This window comes from Paroedura picta, chromosome 5 (genome assembly GCF_049243985.1).
Source record: "Paroedura picta isolate Pp20150507F chromosome 5, Ppicta_v3.0, whole genome shotgun sequence".
Taxonomy (NCBI): Eukaryota; Metazoa; Chordata; class Lepidosauria; order Squamata; family Gekkonidae; genus Paroedura; species Paroedura picta.
The window spans coordinates 30,154,395-30,173,991 of record NC_135373.1 but is presented as its reverse complement, the minus strand read 5'-3'; the positions used below and the strand labels follow the sequence as shown (position 1 = coordinate 30,173,991).

The window sequence follows — 19,597 nt, the reverse complement described above, 5'->3', positions numbered from 1 at the left end:
TCTAGCCCCCTTCCTGGGGACTTAAAAATCACACACTCCTGACAGGTGCTCATCTGATGTCCTCTCCTAAAAACTTCCCACGAAAGAGACTTCACTATCCTCCAAGACAGCTTGGTGCGGTGGTTAGGACAGTGGACTTCTAATCTGGCGAATCGGGTTTGATCCCGCTCTCCTCCACATGCGGTCAGCTGGGTGATCCTGGGCTCCCCACAGTGCTGATAAAGCTGTTCTGACCGAGCAGTGATATCACGGCTCTCTCAGCCTCACCCACCTCACAGGGTGTCTGTTGTGGGGAGAGGAAAGGGAAGGCAAATAGAAGCCGCTTTGAGACTCCTTCAGGTAAAGTGACATATAAGAACCAAATCATCATCATCATCTTCTTCTTCAGCATATTGCATCTACAAACAGTCCTCCCCGTCAGAAAATGCTCTCTAATATTTAAGTGGAACCTCCTTTCCTGTCCTTTGAACCCACTGCTCTGAGTCCTTGTCTCCAAACCTGCAGTAAGCAAGTTGGCCCCTTCTTCAGCAGGTCTATCTTTTATGTAGCTCCCACCTCATCCATTTCCCTTCTCGTCTCTAAGCAACACTCTAAGCCTCTCATCATAAGGCATGAATCACAAACCCTCAACCATCCTGGTTGCCCTTCTCTGAACATGTTCCAACTGGTCAATATCCTTGAACTACAGCTATTCCAAATGAGGTCTAACCAATGCAGAATGGACTGGTATTAGATTCAACGTGATGGCGCTTTCCACGTAATTTTAATGGATATTATACCTGATCATACTGTGAAACCTTTCCACAGAATAGGATTAAAAAATCAGGCAAGTTAAGCAGCATGAATGGCCTCTACCAGGGCCAGGGCTTTTTCGATCCTGGCCCCGACATGGTGGAATGAGTTCCCAGATGAGCTGAGGGCCCTGCGGGAGCTTTCGGTTTTCCGCAGGGCCTGTAAGATGGAGCTATTCCACCAGGTCTGTGGTTGAGGCCAGCCCAGGAAGATCTGATACCCTCTGGATGAGAGGCCTTACACTCTGCAAGTACAAATTTATTGGTCATCCCCGGCCCTAGAGAGGCATGCCTGGCCTTGACCAGGGCCAGGGCCTTTTTGGTCCTGACCCCGACCTGGTGGAAGGAGCTCCCTGAGTAGATGTGGGCCCTGCGGGAGCGTTCCGCGTTCCGCAGGGCCTGTAAAACAGAGCTCTTCCGCCAGGTTGAGGCTGGGCCGTAAGGAAGATCAGGGCCCCGCCCTACTGGAATAAACTAAGTAGCAGAAGCAAATGCCAACAGCGCCCTCTGTCTCCCTCCCCTCTAGAATTGGGTCATCTAGGGGTAGTCTAGATAAGGGTTGTGTTCTTTTCCACCACATCTTATTCTATTATGGGTAGAATATATGTGAATTGTTATTTTTTTTGTATGGGTTTATATTGGGGGGTTTAAATGTTGTAATTCGCCTCAAGCCTTCAGGGAAAAGTGAGTAATAAATCTAATAAATGATGATGATGATGATGATGATGATGATGATGATGATGATGATGATGATGTGCAAGACTGGATACCCCCACTAGCCGGCCATCCTTGTGGGCAAGGGGTTGGTGCTCAGGGCTCCCCCTGTGACTGGTTTTTAGCTTTCAGTTAGTGCCATGAGACTGATTTGTCGCTGCCATAGGGGTTTTTAATGGATGTTTTAATGGGTTAATATTATATTTTTATTGGGGAGGTTATTGTGAACTGCTGCAATCCAGCGGGACATAAATTGCAACATAAATAAAAATAAAAGTAAATAACTTCAGGCAGGCAGTTTAATAACGCAAGATTTCCCCCAAGTCAGATTGCTGCCTTTTATCTCTGAGGTTGCAAATAATTGGTAGCCCCTAAGCTTCAACAGGAATGACACCTGCTGAGATGCGCTTCCTGTCCGATCATCACTGCTCGAAGCAGGAGTGGGAGCACATGTTCTTATCCAGCCGTAATGACCAAGGGGAACCTCTGTATTCAGAGGCATTGGACCTCTGAATCCCTGAGCAAGGAATTGGGTGGGCCTCTTGTTGACCATCTGGAGAACCTGGTGGGCCACCGTGTGGGACAGGATGCTGGGCTAGATAGACTACTGCTCCAATCTGGCAGGGCTCTTCTTTGTACGTTCTTAAGAGAAGCCCTTAGAAAGACACCAATGTCCCCATGCTCTTTTTTCTTTTCTTTTTAAACTTTCCACAGTTCCGTCCTGCCCTGAGAACAGCAGCTACAAGCTCTGCGGCTCTGCGTGTCCCACCACCTGCAACGACCGAGCTGCTCCCAGCAAATGTTCCTCACTGCCTTGCGTTGAGACCTGCCAGTGCAATGAGGGCTTCGTGCTGGACGCTGGGAAATGCATCCCCCAGGCTGCCTGTGGGTGTGTCTTCGAAGGGAAACTCTTTGCCTCCAAGGAGTTCTGGGGAGATGGAACCTGCACCAAGCGCTGCATTTGTGACCCACAAACCAGACAAGTGACCTGCCGGAAAGCGAGCTGCAAGAGCGGGGAGCAGTGCCGGGTCGAGAAAGGCATCCAGAACTGCTACCCAACTGGCTACGGCACCTGTGCTGCCATTGGCTACTCCCATTACCACACTTTTGACGGCCAGAGGTTTAACTTCCAGGGCACCTGTCTCTACCAGTTCGCTGGACTGAGCACCAAGAGCCAGGAGCTGACAGACTTCCAGGTCCTGGTCCAGAACTCACGCCAAGGGGGCTGGTCCCTGTCCCTCAACAAACTGGTCAAGGTTCAAGTCTACGGGATGGAGATGACCCTCAGCTGGGCGTATCGGGGAAGAATCAAGGTGAGTGTCAGCTGGCCCACCTGCCTGTACAGCCTTTTCTGATGACATCCCTCTGAGTGCGACTGGTTCATAGTAGCATCGGCCTGGAATGAAAATGTCCTCGGTTGTATCCCCCCCCCCCCATTTAAAGGGGAATTGGCCTCTCGGATGCTCACATATAGCCTCTCAAGCACATCCCTGCTTCTAAAGAACTGCCTGTGGGAACAGAGAGAAGTCATAGATAGTTGGTTACTATGGCAACCTAAACAGGGACCGGAGGGCTATTTTGAGAAGAAGACCAGTCTTTTGCCATGCCTTCACCACCAGTGCCTGCCAATAATCACAGTTGCCACAGTCTCTGCCCCCCCTCCACATTCACTTCTGCGCAAGCATTTCAGTGAGAAGGTGTGAAAAAGGATTCAGTGCTTGGAAGAATTTCTCTTATGCCTTTTTCTAAGCTCCCCTCTGAGTGCTGCGATACTCATGGCCCTAGGTCAGGCTTGCTCAACCAGGGTTCCATGAAACCTTGGGGTTTCTAGACAGGCTTTGAAGGGTTTTCCTGGATGGGTGGGAGTTAATTAATTTTTTAATATATTTTTTCAAATTTGTTAAACATTTATCGGGTGATGTGGCCATATATGGTCATGTTCGGGGGTAGTCAACCTGTGGTCCTCCAGATGTCCATGGACTACAATTCCCATGAGCCCCTGCCAGCGTTTGCTGGCAGGGGCTCATGGGAATTGTAGTCCATGGACATCTGGAGGACCCCAGGTTGACGACTCGTGTTGACCTGCCGCCACTCCCAAAATGGCCAGTGATGGACTTGGAGGGGGTGGGGCCTTGGGTGGGCATGTCCACGGCTGTGCATCCCAACCATATTCTGCATGATCACACCACTTTGGGGGTTTCTCCAATCCTGAAGACTGTTTCAGGGGTTTCTCAACAGTAAAAAAGGTGAGAAAAGCTGCCCTGGCTAATCCCCATGATTACAATCTGCTTCGCTTCTCTGTGTATTTCCTCACATATCCCAAGGTTTGAATCTAGTGGCACCTTTAAGATTCACAAAGTTTAATTCTGGCTATAAACTTTTGTGGGCTTGCACACGTCCTTAGATACATTGAAACAAGACTTCCTAAACTGCTACATGTGTGTGTGTGTATGGGGAGGGGGGGATTAGTTGTCAGGTAGGGCTAATTAGAGTTAAGATTCATAAGTAACTGAGTGATAAGTATAGCTAAGACTGGATTTAAGCAGTTAATAAGACTTGTGAATAGCAGCAAATTAGCATATATAGATAATAAAAGAGTTAATGAACAGTTGTGAGAACTAAGTTTGAGCCCAGTGGCACATTGAAGACCAACGCAGTTTAATCAAATAATATGTCATGAGATAAAAACCTGATATCTCTGTTAAGCCCTGGGGGTTCCATTTTCCTGAGTGTTGTAATAACTTGTCCAATTTGTACTGGGCTTGAATTGAACTCAATTTTAATTTTTGCATACCCAAATTTCAGACAGAAAGTTCCTCACTCCTGCTTTTTCTCTCTGCTTCTAGGTAAATGGCTTGCTGACCCATTTACCCTACAGGCTGGGCTTGGACCAGATACTTGTCTACAGAAAGGGCTGGAATATGGTGATCCATACAGATTTTGGTCTCAAGGTCACCTTTGACTGGCAAAGCCATCTCACAGTCACAGTGCCCAGGTCCTACGCAGGTGCTCTTAGTGGTCTCTGTGGCAACTTCAATGGAGACAAACAAGATGACTTGAGCCCAAAGAATGGTGGAGAAACTTCACCTACAATAGTCTTGGGTCAGCAATGGAAGGTAGCAGAATCTCGGGGATGTGGAGAAGCAAACCTCAAGGTGTGTCCAGGCTTGGAAGCCCTTGCCCAGCGCCAGAGAGTCATCAGCACACAATGCGGACTCCTTGTGGACAAGAGCGGCCCCTTTAGGGAGTGCCATGGCAAAATTGACCCGGAAATGTTTTTCCTTGACTGTGTCTATGACTTCTGCATGTTCAAAGGTCAACAGGCTGCTCTGGGCCATGTCCTCACTGCCTACGCCATGGCCTGTCAAACCATCCAGATCACCATCTATATTTGGAGAATCCACATCTTCTGGAGTGAGTATGAGCCTGTTCTGCGCTTGGGTAAAGCACAACACTGAGCTTTGGAAGGAGTTTGGGGGTTGGCCAGGTCGCTTCTGGTACTAGAGGTGCTCTTATGGGCTGTTGTGAGTGGAAGTTGCTCTCCTGGGCTCATTCTGCAATTTCAGTGTGCTTTGGCAGCTGGATTTTCCTGTGCAGAACAGGGAAATCTTCTTCTAAAGTGCATTGAAAGTGCATTATCTGTTGTGTGCAGAATAGGCAGGAAAATCTACTTGGCATTCAAGGCATGTGCTCCATCACTAAGCTATGGGTGGTCCTTGCTTGCTCCCTGCTTCACCTTGAAGCGTCACCTGCTTGCTCCTTGGTGATTTAGCTGCAGGTTCCAGGGGATGAACTAGGGATCTTCTGTATGCCTATCAAATGTTCTGCCACTGAGGCATGGCCCTTCCCAGGCTACCACCTAAATTCCTTTAAACAAGTATGTGTGAATCAGAAATGACATTTGTCAGTATGCTGCATTCAAGAAATATGGTTCTGCAATATTAAAAAAAAAGTAACATAGGAAGAATCCTACAGTTTCCCCACATACACTTTAATTTAGAAGTTGGTGGGTATGAACCAGCTCACAAGCTAAAGTTCATGATGAATTTTGGCTGGTTTGGGGTTTGCGAAATGAGGTTCATGGCAGATCGACCAGCATGAACTTTTTGCAAAATTTCAAGCTGTTCAAGAAGGTTTATGTGGGTTTGTATGCAGATATATATCCAGAAAGACTATCTCCACTCAGTCTAAATGTACACCCAATTCTAAAACATCTGGGGAAGGTCCCCTGTGACTTTAAGGAATCTAACTTGCACAGGATTTGTTCCATACGCTCCTGAATCTGCGCCTGTCAAAAAGACTGCCTGTCTCACAGGTCTGGGGGATTCAGGAGTGCATAGAACTGATCCTGTGCTAGGTTGAGACACCAACCTTTCAGGGTATTTCCGGTTGACTCTCCTCTCCATGCCCTCCATGTTTGGTGAGGATTGGATGTACACGGTCCAAGTTACACCCCTTCTCCATAGAAGATACTCCCAGAAAAGTGTTTCTGGGGAAATGTCATCTTCACCAAACCTGGACCAAACCAGGTAGAGGAGAGTCAACTAGAGATCCCTTGTGAGTTTGGTTTTCTCTAGCATGCATGGGGGATGGGGGAATTCTAGTGGGTCACAAACCTGACAAAACAAACCAGTTTGTGTGGCCCAAAGTTCCTGACAGTTTGTGGTTCACGAACTGGCCACATCCCAAACAACTACTGGAACGGAATCACATTTTCCTGGCTCCTGTTCATCCCTAGGTATGATCCAAACCCAGTGATTCTGATAAAGCATGATATGACTTGTAGAAAAGGTACACCTTTCCTTTCTCATTCCAGAGCCCGTCTGCCCCCAGAATAGCCACTACGAGCTCTGCGCCCGAAGCTGTCAACAAACCTGCAGCAGCCTCTACTCACCCCTCCCCTGCTCGGCGCACTGTGCAGAAGGCTGTGTCTGTGACCAAGGCTTTGTGCTGAGTGGTGACCGCTGTGTCCCCGTGTCTGAGTGTGGTTGTGTATACCAGGACCGGTACTACTCAGCTGGGCAGACTTTTTACCCGACCCAGAAGTGCGATCTGCAGTGCGTGTGCCAGGCTGGCGGTGCCGTCACCTGCAAGAAATTCTCCTGCGGCCCCAGTGAAGAGTGCAGAGTGGTCAATGGCATCCAGAAATGCCATGCGGTTGGTTTCGCAACATGCTTGGCCACTGGCGATCCGCATTATATCACCTTCGACAAGTTGCACTTCAACTTCCAGGGGACCTGCACTTACATCCTTGTGAAGACCCGTATCACGGACAAGACACACTTGACGCCCTTCACCGTCAAAGAGGAGAATGAAGCTTGGGGGAGCGGAAAGGTTTCCGTCACCAAAATGATCTCCGTGGAAGTCTATGACACTGTGCTCACCCTGCTGCAGAAGAAGAAGGGGCTGGTCAAGGTAGGTCTGTTAATGCTACTAATGCGTACGCTTGGAAGCGATCAAAGATCCAACAGAAGGTGGGTCCTAGTGACTATGGACAAAGAGTTTGGAAATAACAGAATCCAGATTTTGATGGATAATTGGTCAAAGCCACGTTCAGTGTGTCCTAATTCGAACCTAACCAGCAGAAAATCATGGTTTGCTCCATGTTATACTTCTGCATCAGTCTAGAGCAGTAGTTCTCAACCTTTCTAATGCCGCGACCCTTTAATACAGTTCCTCATGTTGTGGTGACCCCCAACCATAAAATTATGCAAGGGTTCTTTCACAGAAATTAAACCAAAACCGACCAATGGCGTGAAGATCCATTGTTGTTCATGATTGTATATAAATTGATGGGCACCTTCAGGAAAAGCAGCAACAGTGGTGGTGCCCCCCTCCCCCAGCCAAGCTGCTTGCTCTGCCGCAACTCCTGGGAAAGGGTCATTCGACCCCAAAGAGTCCCCCAGGTTGAGAATCGCTGGTCTAGGTCTTCTTTCCCAATTTTGCTGCTAGGTCAGAAATGTAATTGACCAACAACCCAGGAAGTTCACAGTACAGGTGTATGTACTAGTGTCTGTTGGATTCCTGGGTGCAATGGGCTTTACCTCTAGCCTTTGACAGGAGACAAATCCACGGTCAGACTTTAAAAAAAACTAATTTGGAGAGGCATTACCCCCCCTGGTTAGAGAGACATTATCTCAGTCTCAGGATTGAAGTCAGTTTTCACTGCACTGAATATTTATTGGGACTTTAGAGCGATTCATTTAATATTAATTGTTAATATATTTAGTGTTACTTTATGTGACTGCTTGAGGGAGTGGTGTGCAGGGCATTTAGTAGTCCCATAATTATTTTGATTGATTGATTGATTGATTGTGATGATGACTGAGAATGTGGCTTACTGTGAACAGTATTAATGGGTTCTGAGGCTCTGCTGGAGCCTTCGTCTAAGGCCGATGCTGAATGACCCTCAAGAAGGCCCTTAGTGAGATTCTAGTACTGCGAATTTCTACCCTGAATGTGTCTGTGTTGCTACACAGTTTTGTGAATGGGTGCATCTATTATAGTCAACAATCTAGTGATTTTTGGGGCGTGCCCATCCAGTTCAGACCTTGGACGCTGGTTGAATCTGTGCATTCAGAGGCCCTGAAAATGGCTGCTGGGGTTGACTTCAATGTGCCAAGAATGGTTGTGTGAAGTCACCCTCTAAGCATCATATGATTCTTCTCTGGGTAGGGAGTGGGTGAGGATACTGAACCTCGCCCCCCCCCCCTCTGCCGATCACAACCATGGATCAGCCCCTGCCTGTATCTGGAGCTCACTAAAAGTGAACTTCTTAGGATGCCATCTTGGTCTGCCCCCGGCATCATAAGATTCTTGAGGTCAGTATGAGGAGCATCCAAGACCCTGCTCATACTTCCTGCTGCTCACTCTGCTCTTCCTCCAGGTGGATGGAGTCTTCCAGCGGCTCCCCACAGTCCTGTCCAACGGACGTCTCAGAGTGTATCAACATGGTGACAACGTTGTAATACAATCTGACTTTGGCCTCGTTGTGCGCTACAATTTGCTTTACCGGGCCACAGTCACCGTCCCAAGCACCTACCAGGGCCAGATGGGCGGACTGTGCGGAAACTACAATGGCCGGAAGGATGATGAACTCCTTCTTCCTGACGGCACAGCAGCCTCCGACGTGGCTGTCTTTGGATCCGCCTGGAAAGTGTCTGTCCCGGGGGCTGTTGGCGTCTGCTCTGATGGATGCTCTGGAAACACCTGCCCCATCTGCGAGGAGAGGAAGAAGGACATTTTTAAGCTGCCCAACTACTGTGGGCTGCTCACGGCATTGGACGGCCCTTTCAGTTCTTGCCACAGCAAAGTGGACCCCAGCATGTATCTTGAGGATTGCATCTATGACTTGTGCCTGGGCAACGGGGACAGCCAAGTCCTGTGCCAGAGCATTGAGAGCTATGTGTCTGCTTGCCATGAAGCTGGGGTATCTGTCCAGCCCTGGAGGACTCAGTCCTTCTGCCGTGAGTATTCTCCTGCTGCATTCCATGCAGTGAGTATTGTCTCTTGCTGTTTAGTGCCTTGCAAATGCCATGCTATGAGTACCAGATTCTGCTCTGAGTGCCGTCTTGCTGAATACCATACTATGATTACTGTCTCTTGCTGTGAGTCCTGTCATACTATCGGTCCTGTCTTCTGCTGTGGGTCTTATCTTGCTAAATCACATGACCATTCAAGTCAGTCTCATTCAGACTTGATTGAACTGCAGTTGACTGAAGAGGGGGCAACAGCTCACAACTTTTTCCTCCCTGTTTTCAACCCCTGCCCAGGGCATGGCCTGCAGTGCAAAGTGGGAAGGGAAGGGCAGCCGGTGACTCAATCCCTTCTCTTCTTCCTCTGCCTAATCTTCCTCTTGAGGCCCCTTCCTTTCTAGATCTTAATTATTATGAAGACCTTTCCCAACAACCTGATCTCTCCCTATTGCAGCTCTGAGTTGCCCACCCAACAGCCACTATGAGTTCTGTGCCGATGTCTGTTCCACTGACTGTGCCGGCATCACTGAGTCCCAAACGTGCCCTGAGACTTGCTCGGAAGGCTGCCAGTGCGATGCTGGGTTCTACTTCGATGGCCTTGCCTGCGTCACCGTGGACGGCTGTGGATGCTCCGCCTACGGGCGCTATTATAAGGTACTGCCCTCTGCAGGAGAGAGCCTATGCAGTCACAACATTGTCCCTCCTAGCCCAGTTCTGTCTGCTACAGATGTACCCTCTATTGTGGGACCCTTTCCCAGCTCTCTGGCATTCAGCTAGGTATGCCCAGGACTGAATCTGGAGCCTTGTACATGGAAGTGTGTGCCCTTTCCCTGACTTACTGCTGTTGGCAGAGTTTCAATATGCAGACAAAGTGGCAAACCAGGCTGCCTAAAGAATAAAATAGTTTTTTATTCGTGAAGGTTAACAACTATGTATAGAAAGAGAGAAAGAGAGAGACCTAACTATCTGAGTAGCTGCAGTAATTCTTCTATTCAACTGCTGTTGTTTTGCAGTAGGCTTTCTCAACCAGGGTTCTGTGAACCCCTGGAGTTTCCTGAATGGGTGGGAGTGAATTTCTAAAATATATTTTTAAAATGTGTTCAAAATGTATTGGGTAATATGACCATATATGGTCATGTCAACCTCCCTCCCCCTCCCTCCCCAAGTGATGGGCCTGGAGGGGGTGGGAAGGGGAAGGACCCCGGGTGGGCATGTTCACAGCTATGCTTCCCAACTATGTTCACACCACTTATAATAACCTCATAATAGTAAGGACAGATGGGCTGGGCCCCCACATTCTAGACTTCTGTTCCCAGATTTAGCTTCCCTGTCACTGAGATATACCTTTCCCTGTTAAAAAAAGCCTTCATGCTGCAGTTGTCAGTAATATATTTGCTTTTCTTTGACTAATGCTCTCGCAGCCCCACGAGACAGTCCTGCAGGATGAATGTCGGCAACTTTGCAGCTGTATCCCGGGCCGGGGAGTCGTCTGCGAGTCCCACAGCTGCCGCAGTGATGAGACCTGCAAAATCCAGGAAGGGATCATGAGCTGCATTAATAGAGGTGAAGGCAAGGAAGGGATGGGTGGAGCTTTGGGGGGGCGGGCTGTCCTGAGGAGCTGGCTGACCTGGTTCTTACCATGCATTTAGGGAGGCACAATCCATAAGCAATGCTGACACTAGCAGCAGAATAGTCCCCCAAACTCATCTGTGAGAATATATTTTCATAGATAAGTAGATTACCCAACATGTCCAATTAATAGGTGTGAACGTCAAAATCCCGGGTGTGTCCTTGCCATGTCCTTTGCACTGAAGCTGCCACAATCTCTTCTTTTAGATCCCTGCCAAACATTAAAGTGTCGGACCAAGGAGACCTGCAAGCTAGAGGGTGGCCGGGCGACGTGCGTCCCACTCTACAACGAGACCTGTTGGGGTTGGGGGGATCCGCACTACCACACTTTCGATGGGCGGGACATCGATTTCCAGGGCACCTGTACCTACACCATTGCCAAGTACTGCGGCAACGACTCCACCCTGGTGCCCTTCAGGGTGGATGAGAAAAACGATAATCGAGGCAGCCAGGCCATTTCCTTCGTGAAAATGACCCACATCTATGTGTACGGGTACAACATCTCCATCCACCGGAAGGAAGTCGGCAAAATCCGGGTGAGTGTATTTCATGGGGCTCATACAACTTAGGCGCCTGTCGGAACATGAGGGAAAGGGAACAAGGCAGAGGTTGGTAGCATCACCTGCCACAGGTTGGAGCCACCCTTCTTGGTGTAGTGGTTGGGAGTGAGGACTTTTAATCTGGCAAACCGGGTTTGATTCCTTACTCCATCTCCATGTACAGCCAGCTGGGTGACCTTGGGCTCGCCACAGCACTGATCAAGCTGTTCTGACCGAGCAGTGATATCAGAGCTCTCTCAGCCTCACCCACCTCACAGGGGAGAGGAAAAGGAAGGTGATTTTAAGCTGCTTTGAGGCATCTTCTGGTAGAGAAAAGCAGTATATAAGAACCAACTCTTCTTCTTCTTCTGTGTTGTGAAACAGAAGGAATGGTAAGGGAAAGGGATTCAGGGAAAGTTTGATGGAGCCACAATTATGGATTGTTTCAAGCAAGATCTTCTCCAGGGCCCATTCTGCACACATAGGATAATGCACTTTCAATGCACTTGGGCAGCTGGATTTTCCTGTGCAGAACAGGAAAGTCTACTTCTAAAGTGCATTGAAAGTACATTATCTATTGTATGCAGAATAGGCCCAGGTTCCCCTGGAGAATCTTATGGCATCTTAAAGGTTAATAGGACTTTTTTCCAGCACAAGATTTCACGTACAAGTGCTTACTTGGTCATGTGTCTACCAGTGGAGCTCTAGTCCAGGGGTAGTCAACCTGTGGTCCTCCAGATGTTCATGGACTACAATTCCCATGAGCCCCTGCCAGCAAACGCTCATGGAAATTGTAGGGGCTCATGGGAATTGTAGTCCATGGACTTCTGGAGGTTGACTACCCCTATTCTAGTCTATGAAAGCTTATGGGGACATCCCCATGCCATTGCTTTTCTGAGTTCCTTCCACTGCCACCATGAAACTTCTGCCATGGTAATGGAGCACTCATATGGCACCCATATGGTAGTTTCCACCGCACTTCTGTTGCTGAATCCTTGTTACCTGCCCTTCTCCTTCAGCTCCCAAGGACAATTTGGTAATTGACACAAAACTACAGCCTTAAACTACTGAGGTATGTCAATTACCAGTCTTAAGATAACAATATGTCAGTTCTTGTTGTCAGCTGGCAATTGACATATTGCTAGAGTGTGAAGTTGGTAATTGACATATTGTTATAGGTGCTCCAATAGAATTACTGTGATATCGTGGCGTCTGTAGACTGAAATAATCAGCTATCAACTTATATTACACAGGAGATTAGAAACCTGATAGCCTTGTTCTCAGCCAAGCTACAACATTCTGCGCTAGAGGTAGAAGCATTGATGATTCTGCTCTCATTCTCCAGCTGAACGGGGTCACCACGAACCTGCCCGTGACTCTCGAGGACGGGAAGATGCAGTTGTTCCAGAGCGGTCTGCAGGCCGTGCTACAGACTGAGTTCGGCCTGGTCGTTTCTTACGATTGGAACTGGCTGGTGGAGATCACCCTGCCCAGCAGCTACTACGGTGCCGTCTGTGGCCTCTGTGGGAATTTCAACCAAAACCCTGAGGACGATATGCTGACTCCCACGGGCAACACGGCCGCTTCTGAGGTGGAGTGGGGTAGAAGCTGGAAAGTGAAGGACCGCGACCCTTTCTGCTGGGACTTCTGCGCGGGGGACTGCCCTGTTTGCGAAGAGCAGCAACGGCGGCTCTTTGAGAGTGAGGAGTTCTGTGGGCTGATTGCCAAGGTGGACGGGGGGCCTTTCCGCAAGTGCCACTCCAAGTTGAACCCTGACGATTTCTTCGACAGCTGCGTCTATGACGTCTGCCTCAATGGCGGCGCCAAGAACATTCTGTGCCAAGCTCTGAGCGCCTACGCTATGAACTGCCGCAAAGAAGGTGTGGTCCTCCCGGACTGGAGAACTCAGAGTGGCTGTGGTGAGTGCGGATTTCGGCACAGAAGCAAAGCCCAGTTCCTACCTCCTAGGCCTGGTTCCAGTAGCCCAGCCTGTTTCCCACTTGAAAGCTAGAATAAATCCAATTCTGCAGGGGGCTGGATGAGGGGATCCTGGAGGTCTCTTCCAACTCTTTCATTCATTCATTCATTCATTCATTCATTCATTCATTCATTCATTCATTCATTCATTCATTCATTCATTCATTCATCGCCCTCCACGGAGACTCAGGTTTGATTCGGTGATTCATTGATGAATTAAGGGATGTCCAACTCCTATAAAACTTCCCATTCCCTTTAAAAATGCAGCCCTTAAATGCGTTCTGCAAATGGTCAATAGGAGCTGGTCTGATTTGCATGGTTAGTTTTGAACAGTACATAATGCATCCGCACTTGTCCGATAAGGAGTATAATAGGGATGAATAAACAATCCGGAAATAATGGCACACAACAATTCTGCAGCTCACATTGAGCCCAAGGGCAGATGGGGATGCCAGTCTGACAATCTGATTCTGTATAAATTGTAGAGGTGGAAGGATGGATGGATGGCTTCTCTGAGAAGCATCTGTAAGGAAAGAGGGATGCAGGGATAGATGGACCGGTCTCCTATCCCTCCACTTCACAGGCTGTATCAGGCCCTCATCCTTCCAACAAACCTCACCTCCAAATCTTAAACCTGCTCCTTACAATGCCTGCTTGTCCGTTATTTGGCTTAGCAGTATAAGTAATAAGCTTTATTCAGAAATGAGCAAACTGGATAGTACTGAGAAGAAACAGAGGTAGGGACTTGATGAGAGAGAGGTGACCTCAGAGAAGAATCAGGACATTGTTGCAGAGGTAGAACCTGGAGACAGACAAGGAATGACTGATACTTAACAGATGTTGCCATCACTATCCTAATCTTTTTGCTGCCCCCTGCAGAGAACAAGGAGAAATATTTCTCTCTGTTCCAAAATTCCGGAACTCAAGGGCATCCAATGAAGCTGATATGGTAGTAGAGTCAGGATAGGCCAAAAGAAATACTACTTTACACAGAGAGTGATTAATATGTGGAATTCACTGCCAGAAGGCCACAGGAATAAACACCTTGGAAAGGGGATGAGACTTCTCCTCCCTGAATCTATCCATGGCTACTGGCCATGGGGACTATGAGGAACCTCCACATTCAGAGGCACTCAACCTCGGAATCCCAGAGCCAGGAAGCAACCTTGGGGAAGGCCTTGGCTTCTTTGCCATGTCACTGGCCCTCCGAAGGAACTAGTTGGCCATTGTGTGAGACAGGGGGCTGGGCTAGATGGACTGCTGGTCTGATCCTGTAGGGTTCTTTTCACATGCTTATGTTCTTTGTACACCAGACATTGCTCCAACAATGTGTAGCTGTCCTTAAAAGTTTTTTTTGCAAGGAAACCAGGCATCCAGGACTGAAATGTCAGTAGGTGACAATAACATTTGGAGATGTGTCAGTCACAAGGCTGTTAGAGGTCTGGGTTGTCCCCACTGTTGGTATGCAGGGCAGTTTGGGGGCAGAAAGCACTCAGGGGGGGCCGTGCATCTTTCTCCCACGTCCAAGCCCTCCCACTACCCAGGCTCAGTCACCTGGGTGACTGCACACCTGCACACCCTTCCCCCAACAGCACTGGCCAGTGGATGCAGCATGGGGTGCTGGTGCATCACCACCAGGAGGGCCACCACTGGGCAACATCCTCATGACTGCTCATCCTGACAGTGGACAATTGGGAGCATGGTACAGATGGGTGATGAGAATACCTGGGCCCAGAACCTTGCCCACCTTAGGGGATGGTGGCATCGACCCTGTCGGGGTGGTGCCATCATAGGTCGATTTCCTTCTCGATCTCTTTGTCTGTTGTCAATGTTGTGCCTCCTGTCTCCTCGCAGCTCTACCTTGCCCTGAAAACAGCCACTACGAGGCCTGCGGAAACGCCTGCCCGGCCAGTTGCGCAGACCGCTCTGCCCCTCTGACGTGCAGCATGCCCTGCCTGGAAACCTGCCAGTGCGATGACGGCTACGTTCTCAGCGCCGACAAATGTGTCCCCGTGGGGAGCTGTGGGTGCACCTACAATGGCCTATACTACAAGCCTGGGGAGGAGTTCTGGGCTAATGAGGACTGCAGCTCTCACTGCACGTGTGATCCCCGCCTGGGCATGATGGTGTGCCAGCAGGCTAGCTGCAAGGCCAGCGAGAGATGCGCCATGGTCGACGGCGTCCGGGGCTGTCACGCCCGCAGCCACGCCACTTGTTCGGCATCCGGGGACCATCACTACTCCACCTTTGATGGGCAGAGATACGATTTCACCGGCACGTGCGTCTACCAGCTGGTGGGACTGTGCTCCAAGGAGTCCACTCTCACCCCATTCACCATCAAGATCCAGAATAGCCAAGGCAGCAAGATGGCGCCGTTCTCTTCGGTGGTGACCCTGGAAGTCTACGGCAGAACCATCACAATCAGCCAGGAGCGTCCGCACACGATCCAGGTAGGGAAGGAGATAACCAGGAAGGCCAGAGGGCATGCCGAAAGAGGCTGCATTGCATTTCACTAGGCCTTTCCCCATCTGGCCACAATATTTTAACTTTCTTGACAGTCCCAATCCCTGAGATCTCGTTGGATCTCGGAAGTTAAGCAGGGTCAGTCCTGGCTGGTGTTTGGATGGGAAATTATGGAATATCAGGGGCATGATTTGGAGGCAACTTACTTTTGAATGTCTCTTATGGGTTGCCATAAGTTCACTGTGACTTGATGGCAAAAAAAACCAGCAACCACAATAAATCAGCTTTTCTTTTTAACCCAGGCAGAAATGGTGGGTCAATGTGTTGAAGTCCTTCTAGCCCAGAGATGTTCTCCAAGCAGAAAATCAGACATTGAATCATTAGCCTTTTTTTTTTTTAAGTTGTGGTTTATATTCAAAGGACTTGCTTCGTAACATCTCTTGTCTCCAGGTTTCCTGCCTGCTTGTGTGATTTTCATCTTTTATGTCTCTTGCCCTAGCAACTGGAGAATCACCATCTCCATAGTTAAATTTCTTCTTCCTGCTCTTAAAAATTAGGAGCTTGTTTGTATCATCTAAACCTGGGGACTTTCCCCCAAAGATGTAATAATTTGGAACTTGTTTTTGATTCACCTTCTTGCTTTGGCGCATAGGCGCTTGGATTGTTGGGCAGGAACAAGTACAGGATCAGGTACAGCCCCGAGGTCAACTGCCCAATCAGCAGGCAGGCCTGGTCCCTCAGCCTCAGAACCACCTGCAATGCAGGAATGAGAAGACTGGTTTATAATGGAAGGTCAAAACAGAGAAAAGACTACATGAGCTCTCTGTCCTGAGCTGCCAGCATTTCTTAAAACAGTTGTCAGATATCCAAGGGTCTGATTCAGATCTGTGATGTAAGGAAAGGGTTCTTTAAGCCCTCCCTCCTATATTGTTTTCTAAATCAAGAATGGCTTGTGGGGGAGTGATGCAGTCTCCTTGGTGCTTGGGGGAAGGGGGCAACAGTGGGAGGGCTTCTGGAGTTCTGGCCACACTGGTGGACCTCCTTATGGCCCCTGGGGTTTGGTCTCTGTGTGACGCAGAACGTTGGACTGGATGTTCCATTGGGCTGATCCAACATGGCAACTCTGGTGCTTTTTATGGCTTCGGGGAGCAGTTATTTAGTCTACTGGGGTAATTCAAGTACTGTTATGAGTACTGCACGTAACTGAATACAGTTATGAGGAGTCACGGCTCAGTGGTAGAACCTCTGCCTTGTGTGCAGAAGGTCCCAGGTTCACTCCCCAACAGCTCCATTTGAAAGAACCAGCTAGCAGGGGATGGGACAGTCCTCTGCCTGAGACCCTGGAGATCCACTGCTGGTCTGTGCAGACAAGGGTGCAATACATTTAAAGGCAGCTTCCGGCATTCATATATTTCCTGGAAGAAATACCCACCATTCCAAGCCATTTTGATGGAGAAAGCTGTGAAGAGGGGAAGGATTTAAATTCTCTTCCTGATTTGATCTGTAAGCAGCTGCTGGTAAACTGCCCCCCCCCCAATAATCTAGCAAAGAACATTGAAAAATGAGAGAAAATGCAGAGCTGGATCCTGCCAGCTTTCTGTTGATGGAAGCGGACCAGTCCTTACTCCCTCTTCCTGCAACAATGCCCTTGGATCCCTAGAAAGGGTCATTCTGGGGGGTCTTTGCTGGAAAAAGAGCCACAGTGATGGGGAGAAGCAACCAAGGTCCCCTCCCATCCATCCACAGAGCATTGGATGGATTCCACACAATCATTTTGACCAATGTGACCAAGACTGACACCTCAGGTCAAAAGGTTGTGCCCGGTGATCAATCCTGTCCAACATCTTCTCTCCAACAGCAGGGCAATCAGAATGTTTGCAATTAACAGCACAGGAAGATAAAAACAAACAGCCCCCTGTTCATATCTTTGCTCCTGGAGCAAACCCAAATGAGTCACTGCCAAAGGGTTCCCATAAGACGTCTTGGCAGGACGTAGGCTTGTATTTTATGACTCATGTGGATAAATCTTCTCGATTGCCTTGAAAATCATTAGTCGGGTCCTGTCTGGGACCTTTTCTTCACTCAAATTGAACTGACAAGGGGCAATTAACCTGCTCATAAATTCTTTTTACAAAGCGTCCTTTGCCGACTTGAGTTTCAGCCGCGCACATCTATTCCGGCTGGGAGTTTTGGGGACGATTTAATTGAGGGCTGCTGTACTTAGCTGGTGTCAACGCGGAGGGATTGACGAGGAGCTATGAATAGATGCAGCTGCCCTATCCATGTCAGGCCGTTCATCCATCGAGTACTTTATTGTCTTGGCAGCGGCTCACCAGGGTTACGTCAGAGAAGGGTCCCTCAAAGAAGGTGATGTGTAGGGCCCTTAAATGAGAGGTAGCAGGGAATCGAACCTGGGACCTTCTGTCTGCCAGCCAATCATTCGGCATCCTATTTCAAAGGCTATCTCGTTGGTAATGCAATAAGCAAACATTGTGCCCATTGGTGCTACAGCATCTTCTGACCCCTTGGTTGGTATCGGTCAAGTGTTTTTAGGAAGTGAGCATGGTGTCAGGTGCACCTTCTGTTCCACCCAGGTGCCCTTTCGCATCCCCTCTCTGATCTCTCCAGGCCACCCTGATCGCTACTTCCTACTTCTCTCCCCCCGTTTCTCCCTCTCTCCAGGTGGGCTCCGCTTAGAGGTTTTAACAACATGAGTTGCCCTGATTGCTGCTTCCAGCTTTCCTTCCTGCCCCCTTTTTCTTCCTCTCTCCAAGTGATGGGATCCGGTGCTCCAAAGTGATCAGAACATGAGCAGACAGTCCAGCCTGCCAGGCTCCAGCATTGGGCACCTGGCTGGGTTCAAACCCTTCCCCTTTGGAAAGGTTTTCTGGCTCTCCTGGGGAGAAGGGGGGAAAGGTTCCACTCATGTGCCTATATAACCTGGACCCGATCTAAGAGCAGCATTGCAGTCAATCTTCCTGTTCTAGGTATTGCCTTAGCTGAGGGTTCGTCTGTGGTCCTGTCTTCAATAAAACTAACTTTCTGGTGAAATGCCCAGCGTTGGTAGTCACTGAGCTGGGATATCGAGGAAAGGCTCCACAAATCCATAATTTACTTGGTCCATGACACCTGGCCAGGTGGGGCTTTGGCGAAGCTAGGCTTCTGACTGACCACCGGAGATGTAATTGGCTGTACAGTTTTTAATGTATTTTATTCTTTATTCTTTATTCTTTATTCTTTATTCTTTATTCTTTATTCTTTATTCTTTATTCTTTATTCTTTATTCTTTATTCTTTATTCTTTATTCTTTATTCTTTATTCTTTATTCTTTATTCTTTATTCTTTATTCTTTATTCTTTATTCTTTATTCTTTATTCTTTATTTTATTTTATGCTATACTATACTATGTTATGTTATGTTATGTTATTTTATGTTATGTTATGTTATGTTTTATGCCTCCCTTCCATACAGCTCAGGAAGGTTTACATATAACATCACGGGGGGCAGACATGGAACGGCCTAACATATAACATAGTCAAACACAACAACAATACTCTAAAACTGGTTCTGAATAACACAATTTCAGTGATTCTAAACAACAACAGTACAACAATATAACAGGCTCCCAGAGAGGTCAGACTGGTTCGGGCCATGGAGGGGATGTCTGAGGGTGACCTGTGGATGTTATTTGGGTTTGGTCGGTTTTAAACAGTTTGGTTGGGCAATAACTGCCGCCACAGCCATTTTCTGGTTGGCTCTGCATCTCATGGCAGCCATTTTGTGGCAACACTCTGTGTCAAAATTCCAGTGCTAACCTCAGGCTCATAAAGTTTGGGGAATCCTGTCCTGGCGCTCATCTCCGTAGTGCACATGGCACATATAACAATGGCTGTTAAGTAGGAGCCATGTTCTCTGATATATATATTTATTTTCATAAGGATAAAGATAGAACAGAACAAATAGTATAAATTGTTAATACAAGGAAAGATAAGTTATGCTCTTCATTTGT

General features: G+C 48.3%; 1 protein-coding gene across 1 annotated transcript in view; it reads left to right on the top strand.

The window, feature by feature from the left end:
- The window catches only part of LOC143838863 (IgGFc-binding protein-like), a 32,381-nt gene that overhangs the window by 1,283 nt on the left and 11,501 nt on the right, over positions 1 to 19,597 (top strand). The window contains exons 3-11 of the mRNA XM_077340775.1: positions 2,220 to 2,818; positions 4,352 to 4,919; positions 6,322 to 6,920; positions 8,392 to 8,971; positions 9,435 to 9,634; positions 10,402 to 10,543; positions 10,817 to 11,145; positions 12,494 to 13,067; positions 14,980 to 15,575. Of these exons, the coding sequence (XP_077196890.1) occupies positions 2,220 to 2,818; positions 4,352 to 4,919; positions 6,322 to 6,920; positions 8,392 to 8,971; positions 9,435 to 9,634; positions 10,402 to 10,543; positions 10,817 to 11,145; positions 12,494 to 13,067; positions 14,980 to 15,575 (4,187 nt within the window). The remainder of the gene's footprint in view (positions 1 to 2,219; positions 2,819 to 4,351; positions 4,920 to 6,321; positions 6,921 to 8,391; positions 8,972 to 9,434; positions 9,635 to 10,401; positions 10,544 to 10,816; positions 11,146 to 12,493; positions 13,068 to 14,979; positions 15,576 to 19,597) is intronic.